Source organism: Empidonax traillii, unplaced genomic scaffold (assembly GCF_003031625.1).
Source record: "Empidonax traillii isolate 1590-97213 ecotype Southwest subspecies unplaced genomic scaffold, ASM303162v1 scaffold50:size1795014, whole genome shotgun sequence".
In the NCBI taxonomy this organism is placed as follows: domain Eukaryota; kingdom Metazoa; phylum Chordata; class Aves; order Passeriformes; family Tyrannidae; genus Empidonax; species Empidonax traillii.
This window is the reverse complement of record NW_020955243.1, coordinates 1,513,527-1,528,713: the sequence shown is the minus strand read 5'-3', so window position 1 is coordinate 1,528,713 and position 15,187 is coordinate 1,513,527. Positions and strand designations below refer to the sequence as shown.

Genomic DNA, 15,187 nt, shown 5'->3' with positions numbered 1-15,187 from the left:
TACCAAAATTACTCCTTATAGCTCTGTATCACTTGTAGTGATGTACTATCATGTCTTCACATGTACTGACTGTCAACTGATCAAGTCATCTGTCAGTGCCATGCAGAATTCACATTAGTCTAGTCCATTTAGAGTAAACAGGAATACTTACCAACCATTTCCTTCTCTGCCCCACAAAGTGAAAGGAGAGTCTTGATGAGCCTCAGGTGTCCTGCTAAGAGGATGTTGTCAGCTTCACTGGTCTCACACTCGGCTGTGCGATTGGGCTCAAAATTGTCTAGCCAGGTGATCTCATCCTCTAACATGGCAGCTGGGCTTATCTTTAGCTGTTCCATTTCTGATGCTGCAAGACAAAAAGAAAACACAAAAACATTAGCAGCTCTGGAAACATAGAATATGAACACAAAGAATTGCAAACAGTTTGGTACTGGTCCAGTTTCACCTCCAGTGTGTACAAAGTAAACCTTCCACCAAGCAACTTGGTTCACTTTCCAAAAGGAGTGAACTACTGCTATAACCCCATGTCAAGAACAGAGACCATGCCAGGCATTAACACAGGACCACGACCACTGGCAGGTCACAACAACTCCATGGTGTAGTAACCCCCCTGTGAAGGCAATTCTACATCCTGTCTACAGAAGGAAGACATGCTTGGAAGTCGCAGTCAGAATGACAGATGTTTGCACATACTTACATGTCAGGTCATCCAGTAACTGACATCTCAGATCAAAATATTCTGTACACTGGGACAAAAGTCTGAAAAGAGTACAAATAGAAAAAAAGGTTTCATTTAAAATCATTAACTTTTCTCTAAGCAGTGGCCTTTAAGGCCTATATGCTCTGTCCATCTAACCCAAAATACCTGTGTTATGCTTCTGCATGCATATACTGCAACTTCAAAAAAATTCCTTCCCAACAGCTACTTATGAATATTACGAATAACATTTAATTCTGATTTCTTCCCTCACCTCATAACAATTTTAGTTAGTTATCAGACAACAATAAAACAACAACATGCTTTAACTTCTCAGTTACTCCTCTAGAAATTGCACGGATATCTACCTTCAACACTGGCAGAGTCCTAATCCCTTGTACCTCAAGAGTTTCCACAGAGCTACTCGTTTCAAAATGTGACAGTTTTGCTTCCTCAAAAAACACACATCTGAGTTACCTCTGGTTGATTCCTCTCATGATGCTGGTTGGTGACCAAAGAGGCAGCTGGGCCCCAAGAACAACACTCAAGAGAAACTGGTTTGGCTTTTGCACATCTGGGTGAGCTGATGTGTCTGTCTGACTAAGGGTGTACAACTGGTCACAGGCAACACGACGAATCTGAAACAGTATTGTTGTCAAAAAAAAAAAACCACTTGTGTTTTGTTAGAAATCTAACAGAAAAAACAGACACTGAAAAGCTTATGTAAACCACACTGTTGGCTCTGCACCCACTTGCTAGAGTTTCTCCATTTATAGGGATTTAGCAATCCATGTTCATCTCTGAGTAAAGAGCTCTGATGCTTTATTAAACACAAATTATATATTCAGATAAGGGGGAAAGATGCAACTACTTTATGCAAAATAGATGACATATAATGAAATGAAGTAAGCATGAAAATCTCTAGCTTTTAGAATACCCAGAATAATCTTAAATCAGAAAGAATGAATTTTAGCAGGGCTCTAACACTTGGAATAATTTTTCAAAAGCTCAGAAGAGTTCATTAAATGATACTCAAATCTTCTGAGATGAAAGTTACTTGAAACTTTCCCTAAGGTACTGGTTTTACAGAACTTGCCTAACCAAAAGGAGAGTATTTTCTTTAGACTATTCACACCATAGTTCTGTGCACCTCATGAATACAATGAGCTTAAAGAATGTAATACTTGGCCTTTTCTATCACATCAACAAGACTAAGGAATGTAATACTATGCATTTTCTATCAACACAGCACTAGATACTGCAATTACTAACAATTATACAAAGGTTATTCATTCAAACACGTAACTGTGGGACTGTTTGCAATGAACATTTTTATGTTCAGATCATATGAAATTATGAGCATACACATTTCAGAAGTAACATGTAAGAAGTTTTCAGAGAAAGACTCTCACCTCAGCACTTGGTGATCCAAGAAGTATATCAATGATGAAATCAGCAACACAAGGCAAGTTGTAAAAAGATCCTAGAAGAGAAAAGTACCAGGATGTCTTAATAAAAGTCATATATTAAAATAATCAGCTACAATCTTGCATTAAAATACCATTAGATCCAGAGGACATCTTCCCATCAACACTGAAAAGCAGTAATGGCTATTGCATATTTCCCCATCTCCTTCCCTCACCACAGACTGCCACTAAGATATAACAGCATTTTCCTCCACCACTGGTGTTTACACTTCCTGTACACAAAGACTCAAGTACTAGACACTAGCTATGCAAACAGCAGCACTTACAGAATGATATACTTCAAAGGCAGTGCAAATGTTTATATACTGGCAGTCAGTCAGCTGTCTTAAAGCATTTTGCGAGGGCACAGCACAACAAGCCTTGTTTCAAAAAATCCCTGTACTTTTTAATGCAATTTTGTGTTTTTAACTTAAGCTGTCTCAGCTAACAAAGCTACAGGTTTCTAACTAATTTTTTTGTACTTGATTTTCACTTGCCCAAAAGCCTTCCCCCACCTGACTTACATTCCAAAGAGCAAATAATCCAATTCTATTTCATACCTAGCTGCTGACTGCGTAGCTGAAGGCAGGTTACTAAGAGGGACAAGGCCTCTCCAGCAATCAGAGCATCTTTGGTGGACACAGACTGCTGCCTCACACAGATCCCAGCGTGCAGTGCAGTTGGCTCTCCTTCGCTTCCTGAACTGCAGTTACTTCCTGCATTAAGAAATGAACAAGTGCATTTTTTCAGATGTTTTCAGCTTTTGGTCAGTTCTCATTAATCTAAAAACCTTCTCCAAATGCAACATGAATATACAACATTTTGATCAGATTTGTATAATTCAGTGATACAATATCTTGAGTTGGAAGGGACACAAGAGAATCATCAAATGATCATCCATTGAATTAATTCAGTTTCAAGCTTCCAGAGTGTTCAATTAAGATTAAACCAAATGCTTTCTTTAGACTGGTTTAGAGACACAGTTAACCTACCTGAGCTGCTAAGTCTGTTTCGAATCCCAGCAGGAAACAGAGTGTTGCTCTCTTTTATTGGTTGACTACTTCCCACGAGGTCGAGGCGTCCTGCAGCAGCAGCCCAAGAGAGGCGCATGAAGCAAGCCACTGTGGAAGTGAAATCATTCACCTCCATAGTCTGCAGAAACAAGAAACAGAACTTACTTCTGTGATGTTCAACAGCCTTTGTTAACCACAGGGATAAGAGGAATGTATCGTGTGGATCATGTCAAACTGATGTTTGAATTTGTTTTCCTCTGTCTTCTCTAAGCAAGCTCAAGGATACTTTTTGTTCCCAAGGAGAGATGAGCATTGCTCCTTCCCACTTGGGAAGCACTGCCCAAGAACCTAACATAGCACACTTGTCATGTTAGCTGTGAAGTTTCTTTCAACTGGACTCAACTTTCTACTGGCTTTTCAAGTAACATTTTCTTAAGGTATTGAAAATAAAAATTTCCTTTTTCCCCAGGGTACCACCAAGCAAATTTAATTTTTAATGAGTTATCTAAAACAAAAGAACTTATCCAATTCTTTTTAATTGAAAGCATCGTGGACTATGAACCATAATTTCAATCAAGAACTTTGTCCTTTCTATTCATAGAAAATTACCAGGGTTAAGATCTTGGACTTCAGCGTTACTGAAAATAAACAACAAGAAAGATTTCCGTGTACCAGAGCTATTTCTGGCAAGCATTTTCAGGATACTGTTTCCCTTTTACTGACAAAATAATTTATGACAATATGTCAAAATTCAGATCAAGACCATAAGAGAAACTGATGGTCATGATTTTCAGAGGCTTTTAAAGGGAGCCTGGGCAAGAACCTGTAGAAAAGGCAGGAGTTACACAGCTGTCACTGGAGATGACACTGCTACGTCACCACAAACATCAAACACTTCCTTACTTGTATGGCAACTCTTGCTGCTGGTATGATTTCTTCTACCCTAATGGAGGATCTATCAGACACGGAGAGCTGCCGGTAGGATGACTTCTCAGGTGTTCCACAGATGGACATCTGCCTACTTGCTTGTCGGCTGACATTACGGAAGGGGCGTGAGGACAATGCTTCTACCCCATCCTTAATGAAATCCTCATCCAGTAAGGTAGGCATTGTCTGGCCAACAAGCAAGAACCTACATTCAAAGAGCAAAAACATCAGGCGTATTTTTGAATGTTCACAGCAAGTGAATGAAACAGAACTCAAAGTACCAATTAATCTTAAATATTACATGCTGCATGCTAAAAGCCAAGAGAGTAGCACTTTCTCTAATGAAAGGCAATTACGTACCTTGCAAGCTGCAGGCAGATGGAATAGACTCCTTGTCTTGTTTCATAGTCTACCTCTGATGGGATGGAATCTCTCTGCATTACATTCACCACCAAACTTAAAAACAAATCAATAAGACAGACTCCATTTGGAAATGTTTTACATTAGGAGAGAGCTGCAATTAATTTATCTCTATTCTTCCCTCCACCCATTCCCTCAGCTGCGTGCCAGTTCAAACTGACAAAATGGCATCTTTGGATGACCAACATCCTAATTTTCCCTGCTGGTAAATGCTTCAGGAAGTATGGGGCAGAGAAGAGTGGTGGGTAGAATTACTAAGAGCAACGTACACTTGACAACTCTCACACAATCAGTATTGTCAGGTCTTCCAAATCACTCACACTGTGCCTCATCTCTTCTCTGAAGAGTCTGAACTTTGTAGACTGTAATTACAAATTTAATTTGGTTCCCACTGCATGATCTCTGCTCTGACTGCTTAAAATGTCCATTGGTATCTACACAGGGCAGTGTAACCTACATGCCTGCAAATGTGAACTGAAACACTTAGATGTCACTAAACTATCCAAATATCAACAACTATTTGGAAGCTCCACTTCACAAGCTTATTTGTGCCTATCTCGATTTTGATGTTTAACAGGTATTCTGTGACATTACTACAATAGCTACAGTAGCTTTTCAGACATTGAATAATGAAAAAAACCAGCCTTGGGTGGATTTTTTTTCTCTGAAAAAGAAGTTGACAGGTGTATTGGTGTGCTAAAGCGTGGAAATCAGAAACCACACAATTGCTAACTTAAATAAAGCATTATAAATTGAGTCAAGGTTTTGAAATCTAACCTCAAACCTCCTGCTCTGAGGAAGTTTTCACAGAAAGACTTGGCACAATTTCTTGCCATTTCATCATCTGCAGTTGGCATCAGCTTGGAGCTCAGAACCTGCAATAAATGAATAAATAAGCATATGTACACCACCACCACTCCTAGTGTTCTCATGTTCTGAAGGTTAAAAGTATTACAGAAAAAAATCCAGCACAAATGAAGCAATAATATACTTAGATGAAGCTGCAGTCAGTAAAGAGAAATCATTAAAATATTCAGGATAAGTAGGGGCATTACAGATATTTATTCTGTATCAAAGACCATTTGGTTTTCATTACAGTTTATTGTTAGGGGAAAGGATGAATTACATACTCTAGCCCATGGAATATTCTTTTCTGGTTCACTTGGTGCTCCTTAAAAGCCCAAATTCTTCCTGTTTTTAGGTTTTCAGTTGACAGTATCCCATAAACACCCTACAGATGGCTTACTTCTTGATCCATGTCTTTTGAAACATAATTGTATTGCTATTATTCAGGTGGCTCTTTTGTAAAAGATGGCTCAGGTAATTCTAGAGGCCTTACGAACAACACCTCCCGTTTTAAATCATCAGTAAACTTCACAGAGTGCAATTATCTTCAGAAGCGTGGCCATAAAGGAAGTTTGTGGTCTCAGGAGGTTTATGGGTCAGATCTCACTTGCATTTATAATCAATTTCACTTCACTTTACATAAAGAAAAAAACAAACACCCAAAACCTCCAGCCCCTCCCCTCCCCAAAATCCCAGACACTCCTCAGAAGTTATTTACTTTCTTTAAAAGACTCTGACGTGTACAGTCAACAGAGCTGCACGTGGGCAAACAAAACACATCTTTTCCAGGTTCACAGGTCAGAAAAACAGTTTAAGAGTTCCAGGCATGAAATCTTATAAAACATTACATGATATGACCCTGAACATCTGCAATATTCAATTTTCATCTCTTTCATATGTTCTGCAAATTTCCTGTGCACATTTTTTCAGAAAGTAGTTCAGATTGGCTCCCATATTTTCAACAGAATCACCAGCTGAGAGGATAAAGAGGCATATCCTTTTTTTGACAGAAATCATCTTCCAATTGGTTTGACTGGACTTGAGGAACAAGTCTACTCATATAATCTACACATCCAAACCAATTTACTACTTCTCATCCCTTGCCAGAAAAGCAAGCAATTTATTACTTGCTTTTATTATTTTCTCTGGCACAGAAGCAGCAGATAACTGTCTTTATATAACCTGCCAGTTGAACAAGACACCCTTGCTGTGATATGTTAAACCACTTGCTTTGAGTTGTAGAACTTGTCAACATATTCCAAAGACATAATCAAATATTTCTCATTCCAGCTGTATAGAAAAGGGGGAATCCTAATGCAGGGGTGTGATAACAGTGTAGGAAGATGAAGAGCTAACATTAGACTGTGGAAACCTAAAGGAAAGCAACTACAAGGAAATTCCTACAGCAATCTTGGCACACCCTGGGAACAGAAGAGAATAATTTTGTCTACTGTTTTGGAAGCAGTTGGCAATTGATCCTCCAACCTCAATTTGCTCAAACCAGATTTGTAATGGGCCTTTATAAACTGTGAGACCTGTGAGAAGAACTAGAGACTCTCCAGCTTTTAGTATGCAGAATATGGTGTCTTAATAATGACAACAGCTTAACTCCTACCCCCTTTAAAATCCACGCACTGAACATTTGGATAGAGGTTTTTACTGGGTCTAATGCAGCTTTTTGGCTAAAGAATTTAGGAAAATGTTTAGGGGTAATAAAGTAATATGTATTCTACTCACTCTACCTAGCTAAAACAGGCCAGAGGCTTCTCAGTAAAAGCCCTGAACATTTGGATAGTGACATTTCTTTCCAGTAAAAATATTCCTCCTTAGCCTCTCCTTAGAATATGGCAGACTTATACAGCATCGAAGTTAGCATCATTTTTCTTATAAATTGAATCAAGCAAAACCAGCAAAACCAATCAAACTCAAAAATCAATGGGATTGGTTGTTTCAGGGACAACTTATATATATACATATATCTTCATACATATACATACACACTAAAAATCAGATATTCAGAGCTCTGGAGATTCAAGCAGGAATTTCTCAAAACCAGTAATGATTTTGTTATTTCTATGCTCCTCTCCACTTATTCCAGAACACTCCTTCCACCTTGCAAATCACAGAAAGAGGGAACTGGTTTCTCAGTAAAGTCTCTAAAGAGGAACTTTTTAGCTCTTTTGTTCAGTGGCATTTTGCATTTTATATAGTGACCCCATCCCAGTGGACTCCTGCCCAAGAAACTTAGAAATACTTAAATCTCAGTGCTCAGAATCACAAGAAGCAAATTTGTTTTCTTACCTCCAAATTGTAGAGCACTCTGAAGGTGGACATTCCTGGAGCAAAAGATCTGAAAAGACTTTCTAGTATTGAACTAGCACTGGGCTGATGTTGGTGTTTTGAAGACAAGGACGGTGATTTTGAGGACTGAGAACTGGATTCTGACAGCAGTGTTTTCTAGAGGGGAAAAAGTCACAGAAGAAGTATTTTGACACTCCTGTGTTTTGCTGTAATTGGCAGTAGATTTCCTATAATCCCTGTAATAACCTTCTCACCTCTGGCTGCTTGGAAATAAGTCAATAATCCTTAACGTGAGCATTATTTTGCAGTAGAGTTTCAAACCCTTTGTGCATTATAATCTGACAGGGAATTTAAGAAACCTGGTAGAAAAATCCTTTTTGTGAAGCTCACCAAGATTAGTTATTGTTTAATCCATACCTTCCTTCCCAGGGAATCAAGCTGATCAAGAGCCTCCTGAATAGCTGGGTCAGTGGGAATCAAGAGCAGAAGTTTCCTCACTCGCAGTGTTATCCTGAAAAGTTATCAGAAGTTACTGGCACAAAACAGGAGCTCAGCCACGCTGTGGCCTGGTGGATGCCTGCACACTGCAAAGTAAGGAGCTCTTCAAACTGTGCAGTGTGAGCAATTCTTCAATATTTAGTGACCATTTATTTTGCTTACCTTGGCTCCTCTAGATTGGCAAGCTGGTAAAGCATATCAAACACATTACACACGAGAGCCATGACTACTCCAGGGAGAGATTTCTCCTGAGAATTAAGCAGAAATACAAAGGTCTTTTTCTCATTTCTCAATTACAAGTAAATTTAAGAGACCTCTTCACTGAAGCAAATGACCCAGAGGCCAACCTGCCCCACAGAAATCCCAGCTACTTTCTAGGCTGAGAAAACATTTGAATTTTTACCACAGTTCTTTTACCAGTCAAGTTTTGGAATCAACTGTTAGGGTTGACAAACAAAATACAAAGCAGACCAGGAATGGTCTCAACATGCTAGTTGATGCTTCTTAGTTTATTTTCATACTGTGGCTTTATTAATACTGAAAATCTGGAAATCTCTACCCTTGACAAATACACAATCTCAAAATTAAATTGGACGGGTCTTGTTTATTTAGAAGACCCTGCAGAGATGAATAAACACCAAATAGGCTACAATAGGTGACAGAATACAGATTATAAAGGCTGCATGCATAAGGGCAATTGTGTATTTAGATGATTTGTTTCAATTGCAGTTCGAAAGCAAAACCAGATTATTTAAGACTGGATACTCAGTTTCTGTCTCATTTTACTGGAACTCCTACGGTCTCCCCCCAACTATTTCCCCTTCAGGCACAATCCGAGGGAAGGTTTCAGACTATTATGCTGTACCTGTTCCATTGCATATGATGAACTAAACACACTGCTGCTGTTGCTGGAACTGGTTGAGGAATCTGCAGAGCTCCCTGATGGAGTCCCACTTCCTGATGTTTTTACTGTAAGGATTTGTTCATCAGAGAAGCCCAGCTGGTGGAGTAGTTTCTGATCTTTGTTTACTGTTAACTGTAAGAAAATATTTACCATTTAGTTCTGGAAAAGACTCAATTTCATAAAGAATAGGAATTCTTTGCAGTTAACATACCAGGCTGTCATTGGCAAATATCTGTATATTATCCACAGGTGAATTCAGCAGCTTTGCTATCTTCCACCTGACGCTCCCTACAGTTTCATTGCTATGAGCCTGTAAAATTAAACACCACTGGATCAGTAAGTCTGTTCAGGCAGTAAATGCCAAGAGAATAGAACACAAATCTTCCATTAAAGTCTTCCTGGTCCTCTGCATAGGGTATTGTCTATAAAGGTATTGTCTATAAGAGAATGACAGGGTAGGACAGCAGAGAAATGCTCCAACATCCACACTAAGCCAACAACTTATTTTTCCCACCCCAGAATGATGATCAAAACACATTTAGTCTACAGAAACTTCCATATACAGACTTTTAACATTTTCAAGAAGAGTTTTCAAGTCTGGAGTCCTTGTAATCATCTTTCTCTGTTCAGTTGAGGCATAAAAACCCCCACGAGTAGCTATATGATCAAAAGCTTTCAAGAGCAGCTACATGATTAACAAACATCACCCTGTGCACACCCACCTCTATGGTGAAGGTATCTTTGGTAGACTCGTATGTAACGTTAAGTGTTAAAAGATGTCCATGGAAAGAGGCACCATGAGGTAGAATAGTTCGGGGAACCGAGTAAAGGTCCTACGGGAAGAAAAGGATCACAGTAAATGCCACCCTTGAAAACAAAGACATTTCTGTGATAGTAGGTACCTAGGGTTGAATATGTTTAAATAACTTTTATTGTTTTTAATAATACTGAAAGTTGTGTTCTTAGCCCTGCCTAGTAAGAAATTACACATCTTACCTCTATTGTTATCACGTAACGCTCTGCCAACAGCAGCAGTCTCTCAATTATTACAAGTTTAGTTGACCTAAAGATAAACATTAAAAACAAGAGTAACTTGTCTCAGAGATTAATTTTCAACACCCACGGGTAACTACCACGAATTGCCCGTTTTAAAACATAACTCCTTAAACTTGGAGTTAATTCAGTAGAAATTAACCAGGAAAACAGGCCAAGAAACTTGTATTATACTGCTTGAGATATTTCCAGCTTCGTAAGCAGCTTCATGTTTCTAAAGGACCCACCCTATGCTCATGCATTTAATTTACACACATATTTAGGTATGCCTAAGTTTAACTAGAGGTTGAAAAACCATCCTTTTTCTCTTCTCATTTAGAAAGAACCCAAACCAACTGCCCCAGAAATATTATGTGACTAATAGGTTGTTAATAGCCTGTGGGTTTTTGGGGGCTGGAGGCAGGGTATTTTTTTTTTTTTGGAGGGGTGTTTTTTTTTTTTTTTTTTTTTTTTTTTTTTTTTTTTTTTTTTTTTTTTTTTTTTTTTTTTGTTTTTTTTTTTTTTTTTTTTTTTTTTTTTTTTTTTTTTTTTTTTTTTTTTTTTTTTTTTTTTTTTTTTTTTTTTTTTTTTTTTTTTTTTTTTTTTTTTTTTTTTTTTTTTAACACAGGTTTTTCAACCTGTAATTGGAATATTGTAATTGGAATATTCAACTGAGAAACCACCAGAATATTAAACTACGAACTATTAAGAACTTTATTAGCACTCAAAAATCATTCTTGGAGATGCACGCCTACCTGTAAGGAGACTGAACTGAGGTTGCCACCGTAGGCATAGCAGTTGCTGTAAGCATTTTTGTAGCTCTTGTCACAGCATGTGTTAATGTTGGACCACCGAGTGCAGAGCTGGCTGCCTACAACACAAAGCACAAGTGCTGCTTAACATGGACAATCAGTATGTCCTGGAAAGTTAAGAGGACAAAAAAATATTTGTGGAAAGACATTTTTTCTTAAAATAGAATTATCACGGACAACTATTCTTATTCTAAGATACAAAACCAAAAAGATGTTGGCACAAGAACAATTAAAATTTGTCCTTTACCTCTAATCGTGTGTAGCAATCAGCAATGAATTTCTTGTGCAGTGATACAGAATCCTAAAGGTAAAATGTACAAATTAATTAGATCTTAAAGTAAAATCATGGGCATTACTCAAACTGACAGAACCCCAAAAATTACACATCTGAACATGCAGAATATCAAGGCTCTATGAATGTCAAACCACTTTCACGTACACATATATGCCTACCTTTTTCAGTCTAGGAGTTAGATTAATATAGCTGTAATTTATTATCAATTGAATAGCTTCATTGGCAATTTCTTCATCAGGTGACTCCATTGCAATCTTCCAAATGAAATCCATTCCTATTAATTCCAGTTTTTCTACACTCTACACAAAAAAGAACAACAGTAAAACATGACTCTATTTCTTAAACAATCATGAGTTGCATCATAGGGACAAAACAGTCTTCCATCTGCTGGAAAAGCATCTTTTGACTGAAACAATTTTCTTTTCCAACATGCTGCCAAATTTTGGCACAGTGCAAAAAGTGCAATCAACAGCTGCACATTTGTATACTTATATGAGAAAAAAATGGTTTACCAGTGGATAAATATGTTCCAAAGAACAATCTCAGTCAAACAATTGAAAAATCAAAAAGTTTAAAGACGTGGAGAAATTTAATCCAGAATGGAATTTGTTTCAAAAAAGTCAACACGGGAACTAACCACACAATAAATCATCACAAAATCTGCTATGATACTTGGCAAAAAATTCTGTATTTGAAGTAAGTTCTCTGTGATAAAAATCTAAAATGCCTATGAGAACTACTTAACGTATAACCATTAATTTAACAAAGACACTGAAGGATCAGAGTTAAAAGTTAGAGCAGGTTTGAATTTAAATGTGGTAAGCCTAACTCTTATGCAAAGAAGAAAAATAGAAAATAATTTAAAAAAAGAGTATTTCCATGCTAGGGAGAACCAAAAAACACACACTAGGATTCAGAATTATTAAAAAAAAGTAGTTAACTCTTCCCTCCCTATAAAGTTTTAAAAGCTACAAACCAGTTTCCAGGTACCAATTGCTGAATTTTAACTATTGAAATTAACTGTCAAGTTTCAGTTTCAGAATTTAATAACATTAATGCTAGGACAATCTACATATTAATACAAACAAGACCATGTCAAACAGCTGCTCAACAATCCTTGTCTCACCATCTCCCATCCCCAAGAGGCCACAGGTTGTACATAACAACGAACTTGCCAGAACACTCACCAGCTGAGTTCCTTGCCTCTTTAGTCGATGGTCACAAAGGTTCACATTTTCAAAGAAAGTCTTAAATAAACTAAAACCTGAAAGTGAAAAAAAGGTGCAGCTTTTTATTTGGGTCAGGCTTAGCTTCTATGCTTTTTAAAAAAAATTCAGATAAGTACAGGAGATGAACTTTTCCCTCTACAAGTACTAAACCTCTAAATTATAGAAAAAGACTCCTCTATTATACTGATTTACAGAACTAGTCAGGTGTTTAAATAGAAGGCAACGGAAGCAAATTTCTGGTATATATTTCAAAACCAATCTGTAGGTCCTTTCCAATTCAGAATATTCTGTGATTCTGTTGACCAAAGCCATTTTCTTACCATTCATAGTAATTTCATATGATTCCAGTTTAAGAATTTTCTCTTTGAAGAGCTGTTGCTGTACATCACTCTCCAGATCATGCTGTCCTTTCGTAAACCACTCAAAGCACATCTGTGAATGAAAGGAGATGTATTTTTACCCATCATGTCAAATATTTTAGTTTTATACAGCAAACTATGTCAGATATCACAGTAACTCATCATCTTACAGAAGTTTTATCTACAGCAAGAGGTTAAAAATCTCATCTCCTGGTAACTTCACATATTACACAAGTTGTCTTGCAGCATTAGGGAACTTCATAGTCATCTTTCATCCAAATAATGCTGAATGTCTCTTATGAGTGCACAAACCTGCACATAAGCCTTTTCAAACCAACATCTGTACACCTGCAACTAATCATCTCGCCAATGTCGCTAACGTCCCTCCTCCAGTCAAATTTAATGATAAAAGAGCATCCTAGTTGTAGGTGAACACCTAACAGTGGCTGCACTTGCCCACACAAAGCATAAAATCCACTGCTTGTTTGTGTTTGCCACTCATGTTTCACATGTCTCAACAAACATGTGTGCTATTTATGACTCATTAAGATTCCTCCTGCAACCACAGAAACCAACTTTTCAAGTTTTTCTTACCTCTCGATCCAACTCACAAACATCCTGGCCAGTTACGAGGCATTCCCAGATCTCCCTGGCACGATTCCAGCCCAAATAAAGGGTGGCTTCTTGCAGAAAAAATGCCAAAAATTTTAGATGTGCCTCCAAATACTGAGAAAGAGGAAACAAAAACTCAAGCTTAAGACTTTTCTTTCTGAAAAAGAACTTTGAACTTTTTTTTTTTTTTTTTTTAATGTAGTTGTCAAACAACAGTTTACTTTGCAAGGCTGGAAAACAGAAATTGTTTCTGCAGTGGTATTCCATATTACACAATATTCTATTTTATACTATTTTTAACATTAACTACCAGAGTAGTTGAAGTAAAGCTGATGGAGAAGCTGAAAGCTGCACAAGCTTGGAGAGAGACTGTCCTAGGTGAGGGGAGATCCAGGTCTCAACCAGTTAAAAGACTTTGGTAAGGAACTTTTAGACTGTGATGTTTGCACACCCTTACTCTGTAATATAATAACAAGCCTTAGCAGATGAGTATCAGAATTATAAATAAAAACTAGTGTATTCATTCATCAGCAAATTACAAAAATGAAACAACTCCCAATCTTATGCTACTTGGTCAATGATACACTACACCATGCTGCCAAAAACCTAAGACAGTAAGAAATTCAGGGTTCAGTACCTCCCGGTAGGTGTATCTGCCATCCACCAATGTTGCTCCAACAAGCCCTCCTGGACCTGCCACAGATGCAGCCAAACGGTGACATGATATTAAGCTTCCTGTCACCAACTTCACTATTTCAAAGTTTTTCTTTAAATCTTGAATAATGCTCTTGGCAATAAAAAAAATAAATAAAAAAAATGTTTTTAAAAACCCCACATAAACAAAACAGTACATGCACATAGCAATTTGCTCTTAAACAGACACACATCTCTTATCAAAAGGAGGAATGTTGCCCCATCAGAGTCAGTTGTATCCTTTCCAAGCACTTATGCTGAAAACACCAACACCAGTGGGTATGTGCTGAAATCCACGTGCTGCAGATTGCAGACAAAGTCCCAGGCCTCCCCTTAGCCACTCTGTAACACATGTGACTCAATGGTACTTTAGCGATTTCCAAGAGTCAATGTCAATTCAATTACAAAGCAGCTGGTCTAAACATTAGCCATTGTTCATTTCTTAACAGAAACATGCCCGTTAATTATTCTACAAAAAGCTGAGAATTAAATAAATTAGTCCTGCAGCAAACAGATTTATATACACATATCCACACACAAACGGACAGCACACAACACAGCATCTCTAACTGAACAGTTTGTTTATGCTACATCATTAAACTACTTGTCACAGTATTTATTAGCTATTTTTCAAATTCTAAATTCAAACTTCCATGTTCTACAGAAGCAGAGCCACAAAGACATAAACAGGGCTTTAAAAAACATCTCAGCTTATATCCTTACCTTGTCTTGTTTTTGGTACGTTTGCTTAATAAATGAACGTGTGATTTCATGGAGCTGACGTAACGCTGGCACCACCCACACAAACTGAGGATTATTGTGCTGGGATGACTAGCAGTAGGAAAGGTAAGAACAATTACACATGTGGTACATGCCCAACAACAGATCAACTTTCCTCTCAGACTCCTGGAAGACTAATGATGTCTATTAATGCCGCTGTTTCAAAACAACAGCTACGAGCTCTGCAGGCTCCAGTTACTTGTTCCTGGTCCCTTTCCAAACACACTCATGGTGCTCTTCTTCACTTTCTACAAGAAGTCCTTTGACACACATAAGCCATTTCGTTATCCCTATTATTCAGCCCAA

General features: G+C 37.7%; 1 protein-coding gene across 2 annotated transcripts in view; it reads right to left on the bottom strand.

Annotated features, from left to right (window-relative positions):
* The window catches only part of USP24 (ubiquitin specific peptidase 24), a 62,924-nt gene that overhangs the window by 21,252 nt on the left and 26,485 nt on the right, over positions 1–15,187 (bottom strand). For both annotated transcript variants that reach the window (XM_027879073.1, XM_027879074.1), the window contains 24 exons: positions 14,825–14,932; positions 14,046–14,195; positions 13,391–13,522; positions 12,758–12,869; positions 12,396–12,472; positions 11,367–11,507; positions 11,161–11,214; positions 10,857–10,972; positions 10,066–10,132; positions 9,792–9,902; positions 9,281–9,379; positions 9,031–9,201; positions 8,328–8,413; positions 8,085–8,178; positions 7,668–7,823; positions 5,298–5,395; positions 4,461–4,556; positions 4,077–4,305; positions 3,153–3,312; positions 2,721–2,876; positions 2,107–2,177; positions 1,172–1,332; positions 695–756; positions 152–343 (listed from right to left, as the gene is read on the bottom strand). In XM_027879073.1, coding sequence (XP_027734874.1) covers positions 152–343; positions 695–756; positions 1,172–1,332; positions 2,107–2,177; positions 2,721–2,876; positions 3,153–3,312; positions 4,077–4,305; positions 4,461–4,556; positions 5,298–5,395; positions 7,668–7,823; positions 8,085–8,178; positions 8,328–8,413; positions 9,031–9,201; positions 9,281–9,379; positions 9,792–9,902; positions 10,066–10,132; positions 10,857–10,972; positions 11,161–11,214; positions 11,367–11,507; positions 12,396–12,472; positions 12,758–12,869; positions 13,391–13,522; positions 14,046–14,195; positions 14,825–14,932 — 2,899 coding nt within the window. The remainder of the gene's footprint in view (positions 1–151; positions 344–694; positions 757–1,171; positions 1,333–2,106; positions 2,178–2,720; positions 2,877–3,152; positions 3,313–4,076; positions 4,306–4,460; positions 4,557–5,297; positions 5,396–7,667; positions 7,824–8,084; positions 8,179–8,327; positions 8,414–9,030; positions 9,202–9,280; positions 9,380–9,791; positions 9,903–10,065; positions 10,133–10,856; positions 10,973–11,160; positions 11,215–11,366; positions 11,508–12,395; positions 12,473–12,757; positions 12,870–13,390; positions 13,523–14,045; positions 14,196–14,824; positions 14,933–15,187) is intronic.